The 23,745-nt window shown below is 38.8% G+C and overlaps 1 protein-coding gene across 3 annotated transcripts in view; it reads right to left on the bottom strand.

Annotated features, from left to right (window-relative positions):
• Window positions 1-837: 837 nt before the first annotated feature.
• Window positions 838-23,745, bottom strand: part of kcnh1b (potassium voltage-gated channel, subfamily H (eag-related), member 1b) — a 72,005-nt gene continuing 49,097 nt past the window's right edge. For 2 of the 3 annotated variants that reach the window (XM_039657253.2, XM_039657255.2), the window contains one exon: window positions 838-5,603. In XM_039657253.2, coding sequence (XP_039513187.2) covers window positions 4,758-5,603 — 846 coding nt within the window. In that variant the 3' untranslated portion in view covers window positions 838-4,757. The remainder of the gene's footprint in view (window positions 5,604-23,745) is intronic. The other variant, XR_016145931.1, reaches the window with a different exon arrangement.

Consider the following 23,745-nt stretch of genomic DNA (forward strand, 5'->3'; position numbering starts at 1 on the left):
ATGGAGGATAAACCTGGAACACAGAGCCTGGTGACCTTGGGATGGGATAAACATGGAAAAACATTACTCCAGTCTTCAGTGTCACATGATCCTCCAGAAATCACTCTAATATGATGATTTCATGATCAAGAAACATTTATTATTAATATCAATGTTGAAAACGATATTTCAACATTGGCTGTGGTTACAAGAGGTAAAACGATATAAATACTGTTCGTTTTCTCACACAAAAACGCTCGTTTCGTGTCTTAGGCCATCAATGTGTACTTACATTTACGAGTCATTAAATCATGTTTAATCTGGACTTCTCTGCGCATGCTCTTTGAGGTGGTGACCATAGACCTGCATTATATGACTGACAGATAAGAACGGTTTGACCTAAAAATATCAAAATTGAAAATACTGTGGTAACAAAGACTACATCTTGGATGCCCTGCCACAAAATTAATTTCAAAGTGAACTATCCATTTAAACAAAGTCACCTTTCAAATTTGGTCATTTTTTAAAAAGAAATGTAAACGCGTTTTTTGGCTCTTTAATGTGTTGTGACAGATGTAGAGCGTCAGTTAAAGCTTCTCGTGATCCGATCATCTCTTCCTTCTAGTTTATTTATAGCATCAAATACACATGAATGAACATAAGGAATGTTGTTTTAACCGCAGAAAGGCGTCAGTACACTCCTTTTTTCAAGTTCAAATCCTGCTTTGTCGGACAAAATGGCGGATGGCGAAGTATGATTGGTCAGATCACCTGTCAATCAAGCTCCCTGCGAAGGGTCACTTGAATGAAATGACTAGTAACTCAGCTTTAGTTGTATAGAAACCATGACACAGGTGATTAGCTTTAGACATCAACTCTCGCTTTAATCAAATATCTGTCCCAAAGGATCAGACTGGCTCTGTGGGCCTAATCAGATAAAAGACCCATCAAAGAAAGTACACGTCTTTAATCGCCAATGTCTGAAGAAACTACAGCGAGACAAACACTCAGAGAAAAGCATGGCCTGATCCAACAGGCTAAGATGAGGAGAACAGGAAACACACACATTCAAAAGTTACTGTTCATTTAAAATATATTAAAATATAAAACATATATATTACAGTATTACTGTATTTTTAAGAGACTTCTTTTTAAAACATTCTTACTAACCGCAAACTTTTGAGCAGAAGTGTATAAAAACATCACGTATCACTTAAATAGTTGAGAATTTAAAGGTAATTTATTTAAAAGGGTAACATTTATTCAAGATTGGCATGATCTGTTATTTTTTCTTGATTTATGTTTTCTGTATATATTCCAATAACAATATGACTGACCATGAATAATGCAAAGTATAAAATGCTTTAATATAACATTTGACACATTTTAATAAACAGTTGCTTTTCTTGTCATTTTATGAGAATCACTTATATCGATTATAAATAGGCAGGGCATAATAAAAGCATTTAGAATTAAGTATGATTCCTTTCATTTATATTTCTTTTTGATAATATAAGTGTCATGACCTGATAAAAGTGACTTCACATAAAAGACGTTTAAAAAAAATTAAACATTCAAATAATTTTTTAAGACATTAAAAAAATACACATTTGTGCACAGACAAAGTGAAAACACAGCAACAAACAAACAAACACTGTTCATTTAAAGTTTTCACATATGCTACATTCATGTTATTCTCTCTTATGTATCTGTATTTGCTGTAATCTGTACATTACTATTGCTGCAATAAACATCTGAATAAAACATAAGTACGCTTTTTATTAATCATTTGTTGCAACAGAAATTTTAAATAGCAAAATGGCTTTCACACTTTCCATTTACTTCCATGATACTTTAAAAATCAAGTATTTTCATTAATTTAGTCTTTAAAATTCGATCTTGCAAAAAAAAAAAAAAAATACAGGATTTGTTTACAACTAACGTAAACGTTAAACAACTATTATCTCAAACTTTTGCAATTACCTTTTTCTGGTAATCTTTAGACTTAAATCTGACATTAAAAAAAGAAAGTACAATCAGTAAGTCCCGTCAAGTCTTTCAGTTTCACAGTGTGTGATTCATCCTGCTTACAGAATAGTCAATCAAACATTAAAAGTTGTGCAGTGCAAATATCGGCAAAACGTTCAAGACATAAACACTTGAACGTTTTGGACAAGCTATGATATACCACTGTCCTACACTTTCATTGAAATGACATCTACAAATCAAAAAAACACTTTTAAAAAGGGAATAGGTTTTTGGCAAGAATGCTAAAAAGCACATGCTAAATGAACTGTACCTTATTTCATGCTTCATTATCTTATATAACTGGCATATTCCTCATTTATAAACCTAAACAGTTATCAGTATTGCTTATCCACCATATAATTTTTTGGCTTCATGCATCTGTTAAAAATGACACATAATACACTTTTTGATATTCCCAAGTTAAGATTTCCCTTATTTGCTTTGGCTCTTTTATTTTATTATTATTATTTTTGAATATATATAAAGTTAGAGTTATGATGAAACAAACAGTGCAATACACTTGTCATCCTCCAATAATTCACAGACACTGGAATTTTGGTTATTTTGCATTTGTCACTATTGCTATATTGCATGTTGTCACATTAACAGGCACAAATCATTTTATCGCATAAACAAGCAAATTAGTATTTTATAGTAAAAAAACAAGTATAAAAACTTATATTCAGCATACAGTCCCAAACAATTACCAGGTGCATGATTTTTAGTAAGACTTTTAAAATGTGGATTCAACAGTATCTGCAAAGGTGGCACACTTTTATTGTAAAAGCATGGGCTCAGTCCATAAAACATGAGCTAATCATTCATGATTCATTAAATAAATCCTTCATAAACTTTCACATTTAATTGAATGCAATAATTCTACTCCAAAATGTGGTTTTACACAGAAATTCTTACTGCTCTTGTTTATAAATGGGCCCATTGTGCAAATTATGTATGATTGGACAGATGTGAGAATAAGACAGCAGTTGTACATTTCACAGATACAAATAATGATTTGGATGACCATACAAAAATACCATAAAGAAAAGTTGACAACTGATTTTATAGTGGCATACTGTATTCTGTTATATTCTGTATTCTGTGTTGATTTTCAAGTTCAAGTGTGTAATTCTTGTTCCAACAAACAGAAGCAAAAGTAATGAGCCATTGTGGCGTTACATCATATGATTGCTGTCCACTAGGTTATGGCCCAGACAAAAGAAGAAAATATATTAACAACGAAAAATTACACTCTTTAAGTTTAAAGGTGAAGTATGTATATTTCTCAACGCCAGTGACACCTAGTTGAATTTCAAAAATAAAGCATTTCTTCCCCATTTGTGTGTTGCGCCTCCTCCAATTCATCACCTTTCATTTTAGATCACCATCCAACATTTTAGAAATACTTTTAGCTGCTACAGTAGCCACGCCCCCAACTCTCTGTCTGCTACAGTAGCCACGCCCCAACTCTCAGTCTGCTACAGTAGCCACGCCCCAAACTCTCAGTCTGCTACGGTAGCCACACTCCAAACTCTCAGTCTGCTACAGTAGCCACGCCCCAAACTCACAGTCTGCTACAGTAGCCACGCCCCAAACTCTCAGTCTGCTACGGTAGCCACACCCCAAACTCCCAGTCTGCCACAGTAGCCACGCCCCAAACTCTCAGTCTGCTACAGTAGCCACGCCCCAAACTCTCAGTCTGCTACAGTAGCCACTCCCCAAACTCTCAGTCTGCTACAGTAGCCACGCCCCAAATTCTCAGTCTGCTACAGTAGCCACGCCCCAAACTCTCAGTCTGCTACAGTAGCCACTCCCCAAATTCTCAGTCTGCTACAGTAGCCACGCCCCAAACTCTCAGTCTGCTACAGTAGCCACTCCCCAAACTCTCAGTCTGCTACAGTAGCCACGCCCCAAACTCTCAGTCTACTACTTCTAGCCACGCCCCCAACTCTCAGTTTGCTACTTCAAGCCACACCCCAAACTCTCAGTCTGCTACAGTAGCCACGCCCCAACTCTCGGTCTAGTACTTCTAGCCACGCCCCCAACTCTCAGTCTGCTACAGATCAATATTATTGATCTGTGTTGTATTACTTTCATGTTATCACTGTGAAGCTGCTTTGATACAATCTGTATTGTGAAAAGCGCTATATAAATAAGTGTGACTTGACTTGACTTACAGTAGCCACGCCCCAACTCTCAGTCTGCCACATTAGCCACGCCCCAACTCTCAGTCTGCTACATTAGCCACGCCCCAACTCTCAGTCTGCCACATTAGCCACTCCCCAACTCTCAGTCTGCTACATCTAGCCGTGCCCCAAACTCTCAGTCTGCTACAATAGCCACGCCTCAAACTCTCAGTCTGCCACATTAGCCACGCCCCAACTCTCAGTCTGCTACTTCTAGCCACACGCCAAACTCTCATTATGCTACAGTAGCCACAACTCTCAGCTTTAATCAAAAATATCTTAATTTTTTTTCCGAACATGAACGAAAGTCTTGGGGTTGGAACAACATGAGGGTGAGTAATTACCAGAATTTTCATTTTTGGGTGAAGTAACCCTTTAAATGTTTACACTTTTTGGAAACCCATGAATGGCATTCTAATAGCAGTCCATAAACTGGGTTAAGACTAAGAGAATGTATTTTAACATAACAAATCTTACATACTTCACCTTTAAAGTAAAATACTAATTGAGGTCAGTTCGGCTTTGACTAGAACAGGATCAAACCGTCTTCAGACATGAAACACATTAGGAGAACATATCATCCTTTTCTGAATCTGGAGAGTCCGGCCTTGAAATGTCAAACAAGTTCGAAGTTCCTGAGGTCTTTCTGTCTTTGAGAAGTCGGAGCATCTCTGCGAGCTGTGCTTCGAGTGCGCTCATTCTGCGGCTGAGGGAGCTGATGTCTCCTCGCAGCTCCTGCTTCAGCTCCGTAAAACAGGCCTGAAGACTTTGTTCGGGAATGGAGTGGAATGCCCGTTTCCCCTCAGGCTGAATGGGGCTCCGTTCCTGAGGGGTTTGAGCACTACCGTCACCCATATTGTCGAGTCGCAGGTCACTCTTGGTGATGCCGCTATCGCACGAGTCCGTCTTCTTGAGGGACAGTTCATTTTGAGACTTAGTCCTGTCTGGTAGCATCTCCATGGACTCGGCTTTGGACACGGGACACCAGGCGAGATCAGACTTGGCTGTGGCTTCTTTAAACCGACCCCAGCCTTTGCTTTTGGGTGGTTCTGTGGACTTATTTCTTGTATAGTTTCCATTGGAGGCCACGGGAGCGTAAACTTTTGCTCGACATGACGAGGATGATGAGGCGGGGGAAGACGTAACCGGAGTGGCTGGACTTTCAGTGACCGTGATGACGCTGGTTGGTGACTTGATCTCGAGCACCATTGTCTCCGCTCTGCCTTTCTCGAGATCCGGTTCTCCCTGACTTGCTTGCTCCGCCGCCAGACGGGCCTCTCTCTGCTGGCGGAACCGCTGGAAGAGACGGCGCACAGGATGATCTGGAGGTAGATTCAGAGGGGCTTCATTCTTCCTCCGCAGCATCTCCTCTTCCTCCCGTTTGACGTCACTTATTTTACGGAAAACGATCTATATGATTCAAACAAGAGAGGACATGTATAAATAAGAATGAACAGTTTATTAGTAAGGGACAATGTACATCCGAGGACCCGACACGAAGCGGAGAGATCTTGCATTGGCCTGAAGGGGTTTATTCTGAGATAACAACCGGCTGGATGTACATCATCCTGCTTATTACAAGGCTACTTGCTACGTAAGTGAATAATTGGACAAAAAATATTGATCTGAGTCTAAATATTTTATTAGGTCTTTGAAACGCAAAACCTTGCAGAGAGTGCGGCAAGTTCAAACTACATTTAAAGGGGTGATGAACTGAAATCAAATTTTCCTTGAGCTTATATTATAAGAATATCCTGCAAGTCCTTGTTAGTCCAATAAAAGCTTTTATTGACACCAGCCTCAGCAAACGACTCGTTTTTCAAAATGGGGAACTATGATGTCAAAGAGGATAAAACACCACCGCCGCAGAAGAAGATTTAGCCCCGCCCACTGATTCGCGCATTACACGCATAGGAATCTAAATAACATAGATTCCTACCTCGTGATGACAAACCAAATCGATCTAACGAGCGATACAGAATATTGTGCAGCGCCTGGTTGTGGAAGACAGTCGCTGCATAAGCTTCCTCTGGATTCCAATAGGACTGCATGGATAAACTTTATTTTTAATGACGTTCCAGCTGATGAGGGTAAAACATTGTCCGTCTGTTCGCTCAATTTCACTGAGGATTGTTTTGTAAACAAGACTGGATTTGCAGAGCGATTAAGAGTAAAGAACGGTGCTGTGCCGTCTATATTGGATCTGACAGGAATGGTGCAACACACGGACTCTGGGTCGAACATGTATGGGAGAATCATTCCGGTTGCCATTTTACAACATTGGACGTTTTCAGAACAATTTCCCCCAAGTGGACCGACGGGTGAGTCGAAACTCATTATAATATGCAAAACTGTTATCCACTCACAGCAGTGGGCGTTTACTTCCAAGTCTACAGTGCGAGACGGCCATTAAAACCGAGTGTTTTTCAGATAGGCTCAAAACTAGGGTAGAAAATTGCCTATTACTTATTCATTTTGATGTTTTTGAATGCAAAGTGACCTCAGACAACAATATAATAAAATTTAAAAAGCCAGTTCATGATCCCTTTAAGGGGCACGGTTTACAATCATACCACTTATTACACAGAATCTCGCAATAACTATGGGGATAAGAGATATTGATTTCAGATTAAACAGGTTTTAAAATTGTACCTGTTTGTTATCCTATAATCCAACACTGTACAAAAAAATTGTCACAAAATGGCAGCAGCCGCATTTGTGTGAAACGAGCGAGCGAGGCCTAATTAAAAATCTGTGCACAGAATTTTTATTCAACTAAGTTTTATTATTTTATTAGCTCACCAAAAGCAAAACTTCCACAAAGAAAACCCTTTATTAGCAAGCGTATAGCACTGCTGACTTCAGTAACCCGGATGAGCCTGTGTTTTTTTATAGAGGAATTTGTGAAGAGTGCCTTATGTGAAGAACAGACCAAAAGTCATTACTTATTAAAAAAACATACATCATGGCACTTTCAATCATGGCATTCAGACACATTCAAACTGACTCTCAAGTAAGATAATAATGTCCAGCATCATCTGATGGCGATCATGACGTGATGCGCTTCAATGTGTTGATTGCAACATGAAGGACAATAAAAATTAGCAATGCATCATTGAGTCATAAATGTTCACAGCCCCTGGTCACTGTGTGCTTTCATTGCATCTATCTGGACTCTTGACGCTTGAGCACCTCGAACGATGAGAAGCGAGTCACATGATTCATTTTAAAGTGTTTGCTAGAAGGGTTAGTCACTGCTATTTTTAGCTTCATGGTTAAAGCATATGTACAACAACCAGCACAATAAAATGTTGCCAGATTCATCTGTGTTGGATAAAACTAAATGCAACTTAATACTCTGCTTTTCAAAGCTTCAAATCAATTGAACCAATTGCTTCACAAAACGATCCACTGTTTCGAAGCGGTCAAAACTGTGTAAATTTAACAAAAACTCAGAGCAAACATTTAACAAAAACTCAGAGCAAACCCCTTGCAAATGTTTTATTAAAAATGTAATTAACTACCATCATCTACCATTAAGAAACTGTACTCTGTATATGTATTCTTTTATACGTTATGGATGGGTCAGCTAAACAGAGACTACTGACAACTATTATTCCTTTTAATTATACAAATGCCTCATTAACCACTTAACTGTCACCGTCCCACAGGTGGGACGTTTGCCACTATATTTTTAAAACAATAATATCTTAGTAAATACCTTAAATAATATTGACAAACTATATATCATTTGAAAGCTTACAATCTCTAGTTTCCATATTTGGTGACTGATTGTCAAAATATATTACAGAGGAGCCATAATTTATCAATATAAAACAAGAATATTTTCATACTCATAAGGCGTGTTCAGACCTTTGTTTTAAAATAGCAATAAACATGAAAAATCATGAAAAAATGGTAGATACCTCAGTTTGTTTTCATGCCAAAAGTTCAAAAGATAGAATCCATTCAATTATTTTGGGAAAAAAAGGTCTGAAAAGTTTAAAATATCAAGAAAAAAATAATAAATTCACCATTTGTGACGTGGCAGCTAGCTATGACTTACATGCGTGTTCTTTGTATGTGTTTCTTAGAGGTTCAATTCATATCAAAATCTGCCAAACTTCCCATACTACTCCTGAATAGGATCTCTACTTCAGAAATTGTATGAAAATTGTGAAAATAAGGGTTCATATCACTCAAAACATGAATGGAAATGCAGACGCCCTTATATGGGCAGTAATGGAGTCTGATTGTGCCCTAGTGAAAAAGTTTGGTACTGCGCTCAAACAAAATCTTACTGAAAGCTCATTTTTTGAGATATCAACCTAAAATTTGAAACACAACTTGTTCAGATTTTTGGCTTTGATCTTTCTGCCATTTTAGAGTAGCCCAGGTTTTGAAAATATATATTTTATGTAAAATATTAATAATTAATATTTTTACATTGTACATTTCCATAAACTCTAACTTCTATAACTTTTTTTCTGTTTCACTTTCTTAATTTATTTCACTTCTACAAAAATCTGCCAAATGTCTTCTTTAAAACAAGACCAATCATATGTCTATATTCCAAAGCATTCTTGAATTACAACCATTTAAGTTCGAAATGTGCATTTTCATGTCTATTCAAAAAAGGGGGGGTGACAGTTAACAGGTTAAAACATCTACAAATGTATAAAATTCATCAGAGATCAGGAAATAGACACTTAAGGGGGTCGCACACCAGACGAGAAGCTCAGCGCTGCGTCGCGCAGTGCTATGTCTTTAAAATTCAAACACATTATTCTCTATGAGCTTACACACACCGGCGGCGGCATACTGCGTCTGTCCGCGGCGGCAAGCTACAGCTCACGACCTTGTTCAAAACCCTGCCGCGCCACAGAGCGCCATTTTCATAGTTTTATATTAAATTTACATTTATTTGTCTCAAATCGTCATTAATGTACATGGCTTCACACTGTGCTGTTTTCACTCGGGTTAGCTAAACGCTAGCTAAATAAATACTATTGTATTTTGTAACATAGTTGCCTAGACAACGGATAACATTACAACAAAATAACAGATTTAACGTGATAGACACTTTTACACCTCTTGGGTCCAGCTCAGCTTACCTTCAGTGGAAGTCTGTTACAGATTTATATGTTGCTTGCAATGTTTAAAATGACTTGTTGATCTTATCATGATGTCTATGATTGAATCTTACAAAACTCAAGGTCACATTTTCACCCCAGGACCAAATAAAAAAAAGGCACCAACCAGGAGGTACCAACTGCCCAATGGGAACCACCCAGATCTTGGGGTTTCAACACAAGATCCTTATCCAAAATCATGTCTTACTTGGTGAAACCTCCGTGTCCTTCTTCAAAAACGGAGGGAATCACATCTCAGTCTACATCCAAGACAAATTTATCTGGGTCTGCAATGTGCCTTCAGCTTTTAAAAGAGATGGTAATTTTCCAAGTCAACATGAAAGTGGGCGAGGACCATAATACCCTGCAGATATTTCATGCTGTGTTCATATCAAATGGTGGACAACAGCTTTCCATACCCTGGGAGAATGATCTCACGTGATTTTACTTAATTATGAATGAACCTGGAGGCGGAATGAAAGCAAGATCCCTGTATTACTGCTATCTTCTTATGACTCATAAATGTGATGTGATAAGATTCATGACATGTTCACAATTAATAGTATTCTCTGATTATTATTTGATTATTCCTGCTTAGTTGATTTTCGCAATAAGGTATGAAAGACTTTTAAGGTATTAAAGGGTTAGTTCACCCAAAAATGAAAACTCTGTCAGTATTTACTCACCCTCATGTTGTTCCAACCCCGTAAGACCAACGTTCATCTTCTGAACACGAATTAAGACATTTTTTGATGAAATCTGAGAGCTGGATCACTCCTCCATAGGCTTTTAAATGATTTCAACTTGCAGGCCTCGAAAAGTTATTAAAGACATCGTTAAAATAGTCCAAGTGACTACAGTGGCTCAATCTTAAGTTTATCAAGCGTCGAGAATACTTTTTGTGCACAAAAAAAACAAACAAAAATAACGAATTTATTTCAACAATTTAAGATAATTACACATTTGTAAAAGTATGCCATTTTGGGCCGTCCCCAGAGGGTTAACTGACTAGAGGCCCAAAGAGAAAGATATGAATAGTTGAAATAAAGTGTTTGTTTTTGCGCACAAAAGGTATTCTCAATGCTTGATAAAGTTAAGATTAAGCCACTGTAGTCACTTGGACTATTTTAACGATGTCTTTAATAACTTTCAATCCCTCAAGAAGCCTATGGACTAGTATGCAGGAGTGATCCAGCTCTCAGATTTAATCAAAAATATCTTAATTCATGTTAAGAAGATGAACGAAGGTATTACAGGGTTGGAACAACATGAGGGAGAGTAAATACTGACAGAATTTTCATTTTTGGGTGAACTATCCCTTTACGTAAGTTTAGTTTGTCTTGTTTAGATTAGATTGATTACTGAAGGAATTGGAGTCAAGTCACCTTCATTTATATAGACCATTTCACAAGATGTAAACAACACTGGTCCAGAAGCACTTCCTGTTTCAGTTTTTTAACACTACATAAAAGCTGGGATAAAATACAACCAACAGAACATTTAAAACTGAATCAAAAAGTTAAACAAACATCTTTAAGATGTTTTCTTTACATGTGAAATAAAGAAAACAGTTACAAACTGAAACAGGAAGTGTTTCTGGACCAGTGTTGTTTACATCTTGTGAAATGGTCTATAGAGCTTTTTTAACAACCAGAGTGTTTTACAGCAGCTTTACAGTTTACATGACACCGTTTTAACTGAAAACAGAAATCTTTTAATGCGTTTACACATCAACAGCGTTTGGTGGCCTGAGAACGCAAAGTTTTTGAAACATGAATCTGTGAGAACAGTGACGGCATACATATTACATGTTTAGTCCGTAGGCATGAGCGTTTCTTTATAAAGTGACGTTGACAATTACTTATCTGGCATGCATAATAAAGCGTTTTTAGTCGTTTAGTCAGAGATTTAATGGTACTACATTTACATGTAAAACAGAAGAAAATGAAGCACAAGGTGTTTGGAACGGGCAAACATTTTTGCAAACCTAATTACAAGGAAAATGTTCATGCATGCGGAAGCTGTCCTAATGATGTTAGTTCATTAATTCATTCCTGTGAACAGACTGACTCGGCAAGACTTTGCTTTCTTACCCGGTCACATGGATCTGCTTCCTGATGAAGCCATTTAGATGCATTGTAAAGTGCAAAAATAAATGGATTTTCTATCAGGTCAGACGGATGACAGTGAGATGTGCAGTGGGAGCACTGGACTGCAATATTCACCAGTGTCATTTTTCTGCATTTGTCCTGTCAAAGCTGGAGATAATGCGTTTTGGAGGTTAAAAGGTTCATAGTTGATTGCCCAAGTCTGACAACAACAATGGACATGCTTTTCCTAATGTAGAGCCAGCTGTGAAGAATTACTCTAGTTTGAAATAAAATGAAAAACATAAAATGCTTCATTGATGCATTGCCAAGTCCAATACTCGTCACTATACAGAAGCCAAAGGTGCCCTTTACATGTTGGTTTCACTTAGAAACTTTTAACATCAACAAGAACAAAATTATCTTTATTATCCTAAAGCTATTTTCCTAAAATATTCATACTTTTGCTGGCTAAAATACACCCACATTAAATAATATAATATAATAAAATAATATAGTGTGTGTATTATATTAAAAACACATTTCCATCTTCGTTCACTCACTCCAATGAAGGTAATTTATCATGAAATGTCGATGGTTTCATTGAGAAAACACGGAAATAAGCTAGTTTGTGAGTCTTTTGAGCGATTCATTAAAAAAAGGTGAGCAAAAAATCATTTGTTCCTGAATAAGACTACACTGATCACGCTTAATGTATTTACCTACAGCAAGAGAACGCTATTAATATGAAATATGAACTCTTTTTGCCATGTTGCGGCTTAACAATAAAGGAAATATTGCTGCAGACTGTCTCTTTGACCTTTATGTGACCAAGGTGAAGTAAATTGCTGGACATTAAGTGTCATTTATCATAAAATGACATGCTAGAGATGGATTCCAAACCTTGCCTCACAGCAGGATCATTTCACAAGGTGAGCATGCGTCTGTAATATAATATTTCACAAGCAGTCACTCGCATGGACAGTTTCAATAACATCATTCAGCACTTTTTGTGGGCAAACAAGAGACTAGATACTTTCCCCAGGGTTGGATGTGACCTAAATCAACAGTATGAGGACTTCTGAGAGCAATGTATCAGAAAGAAATTAAGACCCTGTTGTCCAGCGGTAAGGTGTGATTATCATATACAGATAATCACACTGCTAGAGATCGATGATACAAGAGATACAGACAGAGTCAATAAAGTAAAATGAGTCTGTGGGGGATTGAACCGAAATTCCAGTGAAGAAGTCTGGGTGCTTAAACAAATGCAGAAATAAAAGGAAATATGTTGGATAAAAGAGAAATGGGAAATCAGTATAGTGTTGCTTGAAGGAAGATGAAATGCAAGAGAGATTTGTCTGGACAAGCAGCTGTCGTCCAGCGCACAGATCTGTTTGTCACTGAAGGAGACAGATCTGTCCATCCCAGAACACAATCAATACCACTGACTGGTGACGGAGGGCTTCACGCTGGCCCAACATGTAACTGTCAGGATGCTGAGGTATTAAAGGTTATAATTCACCCAAATGGAAAATTCGGTCATTAAATACTGACAACCGGTGATTTTTTACTGACAATACTGACAACCCCCTACCCCATACAATACAGTTTAGAGATTGTTTTCTAAGGTTATCTGAAACTACATAGCAGACAGACAGATCAGTCATGTCACCATGATTTATTGCTTTTTACAATACAGATTGTATCAATGCAGCTTTACAGTGAAAAACACTGCAAAATATTTATAAATCAATAGTTTTTGCTGTACAGCGATAGACAGACAGACAGACAGACAGACATAGATAGATAGATAGATAGATAGATAGATAGATAGACAGACAGACAGACAGACAGACAGACAGACAGACAGACAGACAGACAGACAGACAGACAGACAGACAGACAGACAGACAGACAGACAGACAGACAGACAGACAGACAGACAGACAGACAGACAGACAGACAGACAGACAGACAGACAGACAGACAGACAGACAGACAGACAGATAGATAGATAGATAGATAGATAGATAGATAGATAGATAGATAGATAGATAGATAGATAGATAGACAGATATACAGACAGACAGACAGACAGACAGACAGATAGATAGATAGATAGATAGATAGATAGATAGATAGATAGATAGATAGATAGATAGATAGATATACAGACAGACAGACAGACAGACAGACAGACAGACAGATAGATAGATAGACAGATATACAGACAGACAGATAGATAGATAGATAGATAGATAGATAGATAGATAGATAGATAGATAGATAGATAGATAGATAGATAGATAGATAGATAGATAGATAGATAGATAGATAGATAGATAGATAGATAGATAGATAGATAGATAGATAGACAGATATACAGACAGACAGACAGACAGATGGTACCAGTATGCACCCTTTAGGTACAAAAGTGCAGCTTTTGTACCCTTTTTTCTAACAGTGTATCTGTTAGTCTTAATGTTAGTCTTTCTGCTTTTTCCGAGGTTTAAGTCAGCCGGATCCAGGCCGTATCCAGATCAGATGGTGGACCTGAGCCGACACAGGTCCACAAAGCATCCCTGAATTGTCAGCAGAGATTGTGTGAACTAGACTCTCCCCTGTGAAGGCCTCATCGACACAACAGCCATCGACACTGATCCTCATCAAACCTGTCTCTATACTGGCGTGACTCCAATCTGAAACTAGATGAACCTAAGTCCGCCTCACAAACAGCTCGCCAGTAACACAAGTTCTTTTGCATCGATTATAACGCTTTAACAGTTAAAAACACGCAAAATTATGTCTTTTTTCAATTGAATTCAAAGATTGAAATCAAGCTTCCATGTGTTGCATAAACTCTAAATCAAAAAATTACCCCATTGTAAAAACCAGCATTTAGGTGAGATCAATGTAATAAAAATTGTCTAAAAAATGATAACTGATATTTATTTATCTATCTTAAGCATAAAATAACCAGATCCTGTTTGATCAAGGCATGCGACTGTTCTGAATTTTCAGCATCAATTTTGCATCTTGCATCACAATCCTGTCTATTTATTGTATTTATTTAGTGGATAGTGTAACTAAAATAAAAATAGTTTTATATACAGGTTTGTGGCTCTTAATTTCTTTGTATTAATTAACCACTTGTAAACTTATGTCCATTGTTCTTTTTTTTATAAATATAAGATTTGGGTAACACTTTAGAATACAGTTCCTGCGTTAATGATTAACTACACAAGAACCATTAACAATCTAGTAACTATTATTAACTAACAAGAAACTCTGATTAACGAACTAAGTAATAGCGCACAGATGAAAGTGGTAGTTCACTATTAACTAATTAATAACTACCATTTTTTTAATACTTCCCAGAGAACTACTGAAAAAGTTTATTAATAATCTAGTAACAACTATTAACTAAAAGAAACTCTTATTAATGAATTAGTAAGTAATAGCTCACAGATGAAAGTGTTACTTGATACTTCTGTGGGAATTACTAATTATTTGGATCCGTATTATAAAGTGAAGATCATTGGAACTAACTAGTAATTACTCAAGTGTTACTACATGATCTAGTCATGATTTGTGCAAACGTTTGAGATTTTTGGTGAACTTTAGTATACTTTTAGAAAATGTCTTTAGTAACACTTGAGTAATTACTAGTTAGTTCCAATGATTTTCACTTTATAATACGAATCCAAATAATTAGTAATTCCCACAGAAGTATCTAGTAACACTTTCATCTGTGAGCTATTACTTACTAATTTGTTAATAAGAGTTTCTTTTAGTTAATAGTAATTACTAGATTGTTAATAAACTTTTTCAGTAGTTCTCTGGGAGGTATTAAAAAAATAGTAGTTATTGATTACTTAATAGTGAACTACCACTTTCGTCTGTGCGCTATTACTTACTAGTTCGTTAATCAGAGTTTCTTGTTAGTTAATAATAGTTACTAGATTGTTAATATTGTGTTACTCATTGGTTCTTGTGTAGTTATTCATTAACGAAGGAAGTGTATTCTAAAGTGTTACCATCCAAACAACACTTTAACAGGAACACATTACGGTGAGCGGACATGGAGTGCAGGAGAAGAAACAACTTAAGTAGTGAACATAACGAGGATAATTAATAAACACAGCTGACACACATGCACTAATAATGAAGGTAACAAAACTACATAGAGAGAGAGAGAGGGGGGGGGGGGTTGATGATGAAGATATTTCTGTATCAGGTTTCTATTTTCTGTTCTTCAAGGTCAGTTTGACATTGAGTTCCTCTGATTCAGCTCTTGACTCTACATGGCCATTTTCTGACCGTTACTAAATTGAATGGCGACTTTGATCATGGCCATCTAATCTTTACCTCTATCTCCCTCTTCATCCTGCACTCACACACAGAGCAGAGCCACACTTAAGATTTACCGTAAGCTGGATCTGATCAGGCTGTACCTGGATAATACAGAAGATACACAGAGCAGCTTACGAGACTATCTCACCTGGACAAAGAAGGCCATTACTCTGATAATAGCCTTGCAATCACTGCAACATGAACACAGAGCATGATTGCTTCGGTTTCATAAGCTGAGTGAACCGAGAGCCTTTCATAAATCACATTCACAGTATGATGTCAGACTAGAGAACAACCAATCATTCTACTGGTATCATTGGTGTTTAGAATAATGCAAGGGGGCTGGCTTCAAATCCTGATCTAATGTTTTATGATCAACTGTAAATGCAAATTGCAAATGAACTCGACTTTCCCCATTCATAGCTATGGACAACAGTAGAATTGACAGTTACACTTTATTTCGATCAACAATCAGTAATATCAATAATTAAATGTCAAGCCAAAAGTGGCAAGAAACCAAAACTCCACCAGTGACAGAATAGAGAAACCAGGAGAGTCATATATTTAAAAAACTAGTTGGAAGTGTTTTTTTATCACAGCTTGTAAATGCTTTAAATGAACATATATTTGAATATCTTTCGGGATATTTATTATAGAATACCATGCTCGCACACATTTATTTTTTGGAGGGGTAAAATCTACAAAAGAAATACTTATATTTAAGTAAATGATAACTGAATTTTCATTTCGGTGTGCACCATCCCTTTAAAAAAAAAAGGTACATTTGAACATGTGAACGTGAATGACATTCAGAGCCACTGCCTGTCCCTACCGCCACACGAGTGATGGAGTGCTATAGGGATTGTGCCTGTGAGAGGGGGGGAGATCTTCCCGCTCAGTTGGCTTCATAATCACCTCAATGTAAAAAGTGCTAACACAGAGAAACGAGACATGAATTTAAACGAAGCCGTGTGCAGTCCGGGTCCACATGGACACAATGTAGCTGACAAACTCTTAGACAAAAGCAGCGTTCAGCCGCACCAGCGATGATATGACTGCTTAAACACTATAACCAGGCTTTTGAACTAAAACCATAATGCCATTTATCAAAAAGGACATCCTGTTCATTAAACTATAAACACTATTCCCCCGTTTTTACACACAAGTCAGATTTGTTGAACTGTCGCTGCAAATCTCAACAGATCCTTAAGATCCTTAAGACCTTAAGTAAGACCTTTGTTCGTCTTCGGAAAAAAAATGAAGATATTTTTGATTAAATTTGGGAGGTGGATCACTGCTACGTAGGCTGCCTAAGGGAACGAAACTTGACGGCCCAGAAAGTCATTAAAGAAAATGTTTAAATATTCCATGTGACTACAGTGGCTCAAGTATAAGTTTATCAAGCGACGCGAAGTTCGAGAGATTTCCACGACGCATGCACGAGAATTGCGTTGTTATTATACAACTTCTTCTCTTGAACTCTCGTCTCAGGCCCAGAAGGAAGTATAGTCGAATAAAGTCGTTATTTTTGTTTTATTTCCGCACAAAAGTATTCTCGTTGATAAACTTATACTTGAGCCACTGTTGTGTGTTGAATATTTAAACATTTTCTTCAATGACTTTCTGGGCCGTCAAGTTTCGATTCTATTGGTTGGTGATTTTAATATCCACGTTTGTTGTCAATCTAAGGCCGTGTGTCCACCAAAGCGTTAGCCAGCTGAAAACGATAGACGCTCTCCTGAAGACGCCGTGCTTTGGGCGCTTGAGAGCGTTTTGGCAGCGCAACGTTTTTTCCGTTGAGATGTTTCGTTGCTATGATACAGAATATCCGCAGCAGTTTGAATGTTGTGACAGTTGGTCGGTGTGGTATTAGTCCCGCCCCTCTTCCACTGTGATTGGACGGCTGGGTAAAATGTGACAGTGATGAGTGCTGCGTTTTATCCAAAGTTGAACATTTTTCAACTACCAGCGACCAGTAAAAACGCTGGGCGCTCGGCGCTTCAGCTGGAAAAAAAAAACGCTCAGCGCCTCGGTACGCTCATGGCGTTTAAAAAACGCGGCGCTCCCATTGAAAACAATTGAAAACATACGTCAGGCGCGTGGAAAAATGCTTTGGTGGACACACGGCCTAACACTCTGTCAAAGGATTTTCTCAGCCTCATTGAATCTTTTAACCTAGCCCAGTGGATAAATGATTCCACTCACATTAAGGGTCACACTTTGGACTTTGTGCTTTCATATGGGATAGTGATTAGTGATGTTGTGATATCTGATTTTATGCTTTCGGACCATGAGCCAATTTGATTTTAACGGGCACTTTATGAATTCCTCCACACACTTGCTTCTGAACTCTCCACTATTGGAATTAGATGCCGACCAACATCTCGGTCTGTTATACTCCACTTGGTTAAATGCCCTAAATGAAACTGCTCCGCTTAAACCCTTCAAACCTAAACCGAAATCTGAACCATGGCTCAACGTGGATATTCGGCGATTAAGACAAGCTAGCAGAAAGGCTGAGCGCAAATGGAAGAAGGACAAGCTACATTTTGTCTGTCGTCCTACCAGAATGCTGTAAAGGCTGCTAAAGCTGCACACTTCTCTGACATGATAATGGCAAACCACTCTAGACCAAAGGTTTTATTTTCTGTTATAAACTCGGTAAATGTAATAAATGGTGTTTCGGATGAGCTATGTCAACGTTTCTTGAGATTTTTTATTGACAAAATATCTAACTTGAGATGCAATGCCAGCCGCTTTGCAACTAGCCAGTTGATGAGTTCTGTTACCTGGGATGCTTTTGAGCCAATCACTCTGAATCTCCTCAAAGAAATTATCACTAAGATGAAACCTTCGTACTGCTCTCTTGACATCATCTCTTCTAAGTTTCTTAAATGAATTTAGGGCCAGGATTGGTGTCCTTTGTTAATAAGTGCTGCCTTACCGGCTCTATCCCTGCTGTCCCTAAGGAGGCCACTGTCACTTCGTTACTCAAGAAGCCTTCACTGGATCCTGCCGTGTTAAATAACTTCCGTCCTATCTCTGTTTTGCCTTTTGTCTCTAAGGTGTTATAAAAAGTTGTTCTTGACCAACTCCAGCTCTTTCTAAAATGCAATGATATTTCAGAAAAATTTCAATCTGGTTTTAAGTCTGCTCACAGTACTGAATCTGCTCTGCTGAGAGTTTTAGGGCCGGTTCACATATCGCGTCTTTTGCGCGCTCAAGTTTGTTATTTCAAATGTAGGCCTCATAATGGAAGCGGTGCGGTCGCGGTGCGACGCGCTCGTTTTTTCCATGCGCGTCCGCGCCGCGTCGAGATAAAAACATCTCAACTTTTCAGAATACCGCAAGCACACCATACGCACACAATAGGTCATGTGACAAGAACCAACTGAAGTGCAACCGCCCTGGCGCTTTGCAAAATAGAGTATGCGGCGCGCCCAGCGTTTTCTACGCGTTTTTAGGCGCTATATAATCCGGCCTTAAATGACATCTATCGTTCCACTGACACTGGCGACTCTGTGGCTCTTGTTCTTCTGGATCTGTCGGCAGCTTTTGGTACAATCGACCACTCTATCCTGATATCCAGACTAGAATGTGATGTGGGCCTAAAAGGTATCGTCCTCCAGTGGTTCCAGTCTTATCTCCCGGGTCGTACTTGCTCTTCGTCTGTTGCGCATCTAACCTGTGGCCTTCCTCAAGGATCTATCTTAGCGCCTTCTCTCTTTTCCCACTACATGTTACCACTGGGCACCATTCTAAGAAGACATGGGGCATCTTTTCACTGTTATGCAGACGACAGCCAATTGTATGTTCCAATCAAGAGAAATGACCCCTCTGCCCTTTCATCATTTTTAGGCTGTCTAGATGAAGTTAAATTTTGGCTGGACCAAATTTTTTTGTTTTTAAATGAAAACAAAACAGAGATCATTGTTTTCGGGTTCACTGTTAACCCCCAGGCTGCCACCTTCGACCTAGGCAGACTAGCGGCGTTTAGATCTTCAACGGTACGGAAACTGGGCGTTCTACTGGATGAGTCATTAAACAAATCTCCTCTGTAATAAGCTCTAGTTTTTATAACCTGCGTCTCTTGTCAAAAGTCAAACCTTTTCTTAATCCTAAAACTCTTGAGATGGCTGTTCATGCTTTTATCACCACACGTGTCGATTACTGCAATTCACTTAACTGCGGTATCTCGAAAACTCAAACTGCTCGTCTGCAATTGTTTATTTTGGTTGTGAGTGGTGGTTGTACCCAATTGTTTTTGTGGTTCAGATTTCAGAGTCCAGGCTGCCTAGATACACGTTTTTTTTTTTTGACAGCATTCTTATGGGGCGGGCAGCTAGCGGATCGTTAGGAAAAATTAGATGAATGTGATCATTTATTTTTGGGCCTGAAATCACTGATACAGCCTTTAAGAGTCAAAACTAAAAACACATTAATCAGAAACATCAATAGATAGATTAAAGTGCCCGAATCAGTTTAATGAGTTTTGGAACAATGGATCCACAGAGAAATGAAGCAATAGGTCGAGGATTTGGGGGAGGAGGAAGAGAAGGATGAGTGGCAAGAGGAAGGGGACAAGAAATTCAAGCCAATTTAGTTGACCATGTCCTTGCCCATGGTGTGACTATGAGGGAGGCTGGGTAACGAGTAAGGCAAAATTTGAGTCGCTTCACCATCAGATCATCAGAACCTTCAGGGAAGTGTGGTGGCAAACACATTTCTATCACTGGTTTATGTTCTTGCAAGAAAAGGTCAGCAGTCACACAGATCGGCTGCAGAGTGTGACAGTGAAGGGAGGGCATCCTTTCTCCTTTATAGTCTTGACTCCCAGAATGTTATCTTTCTAGGCCAATGATGGTACTTCAACCATACGTTGAACATTCTCAGACTAGTTCATCATATTGTATCCTTGAGTGGAGGCCCTCCTGTCATGACCAAAACTTTGAATAAGGTTTGTGTGTGCTCTTTTACCGTCATGTGATGCTCACACACATCTTACATAAGTAAATATAAAACAATTGTATGAAAAAACAGAAATAATGACATTATTCAACTATTCGTTTTCTTCTATGTGGGCCTCAGAGTGAGTTCGAGTAGTGTAACAGCGCAGCGCTACGTCAAAACGTAGGCTCACTATTGGCTGACGCTGGTCATGTTTAAGATGCTGGCCAATAGAGAGCCTACGTTCTATTTCAATTACAATAGAAGCCTATGGAGGAGTGATCCAGCTCTCAGATTTCATCAAAAAATATCTTAATTTGTGTTCCGAAAATCGAAAGTCTTACGGGGTTGGAACAACATGAGGGTGAGTAATTACTGAGTAATTACATTTTTGGGTGAACTAACCCTTTAAGACATAACCGGGGATGTTTACAAGGATGCTCGCCAACAGGAAAGAGCTCAATTCCGTATTTGCACGCTGTCTAAAACACAGATTTCTGGACAGTCGCTTCAGATGTTTACAGACAGAAAACTTCCCACACAGCGAGTAATGAATTGAGCCCCCTATCGCGTCTTCTTGCGATTAAATATTTAAATTGGCATGGACTCAACTGAAAAAAAAAAAAAGATTTCCACATCAAAGAATGTGGAGCCTCGGAGCACACCTATACCTATTATGTACTCTAGGACCAATTGGTAGTTCAAATGTGTTTAACGGCTGGAGCCAACTTTTTCCGAGAAAAAGTTGTTTCAAACTCCCGAAATCAACTTTGTTTGAGCCTGATTTTGATGCCACATGTCCATTCTTTGATTTTGGTTGAGCTATATTAGTGTAGATGAACTAAATCTGGCACGCTAGCTTTGTTATGTGACCTTATTTCAGTCATTTAGAAGTCCAGAAATGTGGGTAAATTGGACACATTTTGAAATGAAAAGGGGGTTAAAGAAAAGTATTTTGGTGCGAGGTGTAAAGTCATTGCTTGTATTGTGGGAACACCACATACATTATGGTGTATGTACCAGAAAAGTGGGAACACCACATACATTATGGTGTATGTACCAGAAAAGTTAATCCGGCATTCTTTTTACCAAGTTTTATGTGTGAAAGCAGCTAGTGACTGAGTGTAATAAAGTACCAATTATACCGCAAAGGTGGCACAGAAGCGGTTCTGAAGTGGCATTTACTTGTAGGTGTCTTTCACAGACTAATTAAAGCTACTTAGATTTGGTATAAAGGCATTTACACAATGATTAAAACTATACTAGGTGGTTCAGAATAGGCATGATTTAGTCTGACCTGAAATGGAAATGCAGCATTGTGTCTTTACACTGAATTTTGAGCAGGCACAGGGCAGGCTTAACTCTGTAGTGTAAAGATGCCTATAGTGCACACTACTGAGGAGTTTGTCAATTAATGAACCATTCAGTGTGTTAAATAACGGTGACATCCAAAATGAGTAGGTTGGGAAACTGCTTAAACAAGAGAATTCTCATCGTATTTATTTGGAACTTTGGGAAACTAATTTGGAACTATGGGAGACTCATTTGGAACTATGGGGGGGGGGGGCTCATTTGGAACTATGGGGGACTCATTTGGAACTATGGGGGACTCATTTGGGACTATGGGAACTTATTTGGAACTATGGGGGACTCATTTGGAACTATGGGAACTCATTTGGAAATATGGGGGACTCATTTGGAACTGTGAGAACTCATTTGGAACTATGGGGGACTCATTTGGAACTATGGGAACTCATTTGGAACTATGGGGGACTCATTTGGAACTATGGGGGGCTCATTTGGAACTATGGGAACTCATTTGGAAATATGGGGGACTCATTTGGAACTATGAGAACTCATTTGGAACTATGGGGGACTCATTTGGAACTATGGGAACTCATTTGGAACTATGGAGGACTCATTTGGAACTATAAGAACTCATTTGGAACTATGGAAACTTATTTGGAACTATGGGAACTCATTTGGAACCATGGGGGACTCATTTGGAACTATGGGAACTCATTTGGAACTATGGGGGACTCATTTGGAACTATCGGAACTTATTTGGAACTATGGAAACTCACCTGGAACTATGGTGGGCTCATTTGGAACTATAATAACTCATTTGGAACTATGGGGGACTCATTTGGAACTATGGGAACTCATTTGGAACTATGGGGGACTCATTTGGAACTATCGGAACTTATTTGGAACTAGGGATGTCCCGATCCGATCCACGGCATCGGTATCGCGCCAATACCGGCCCAGAACGCTAGATCGGAGATCGGAGGGGAGAAAAAAATATGAGCGATATCCAGTTTAGCGGCGCAGCCTGTCACGTGATGATTGTTGTGTTTACGCACACGCGCGCACAAAAGCTGCATTTCAGTCTTTTCAGAAATTCATTGGCTATCAGAAAATAGCGTCATTTCATTCTCTATTGCAACTGGATAGATAAACTGTCACTCAAAGAGAGGTAGGTACCGATCTTCACCAGGCACGCTCGTTGGCTGTTGGAGTTTAGAAGACACCCCTAACACTCGCCGATTGGCTAAAATGACCTGTCAATCAATAGTTCATGGGGCAGCGGCCATTTTGACATTCTTTTTTCTCCAATGTTTACGTTTCAACTGAAGTTAGACTGTTATGCTACGTTCACACCGGACGCGAATCGCGCGTCAAATTCGCGCCTGACGCGTCTAGTTTGACGCTTGACCACTAGTGTTAATTCGCGTGTCAAGAGCGAAACTGGCGCGCGTAAAGTTTGAAGCGAAATTTACGCACGTGACGCGCGTCAGAATCAAAATCCGTTGGCGGTCATTGTTTTTATGTCGACCGAGCATTCATCAAGAGAGTTACCGCTCTGTTTTTACTCTGGATAGCAGAACAGCGGCGTGGGGATCATCGTCGCCGTATATTTGTGTCCACCGGACCCTTCGGAGCCGAACCGTTTGGCGAGTTTCACCATTTGCTCGCTCCAGGAGCTGCGCTGGATGACGGCCGCTGTCAGCGGTACTTCCGCCTGTCACG

This window comes from Pimephales promelas, chromosome 2 (genome assembly GCF_988280905.1).
Source record: "Pimephales promelas chromosome 2, fPimPro1.hap1.1, whole genome shotgun sequence".
Taxonomy (NCBI): Eukaryota; Metazoa; Chordata; class Actinopteri; order Cypriniformes; family Leuciscidae; genus Pimephales; species Pimephales promelas.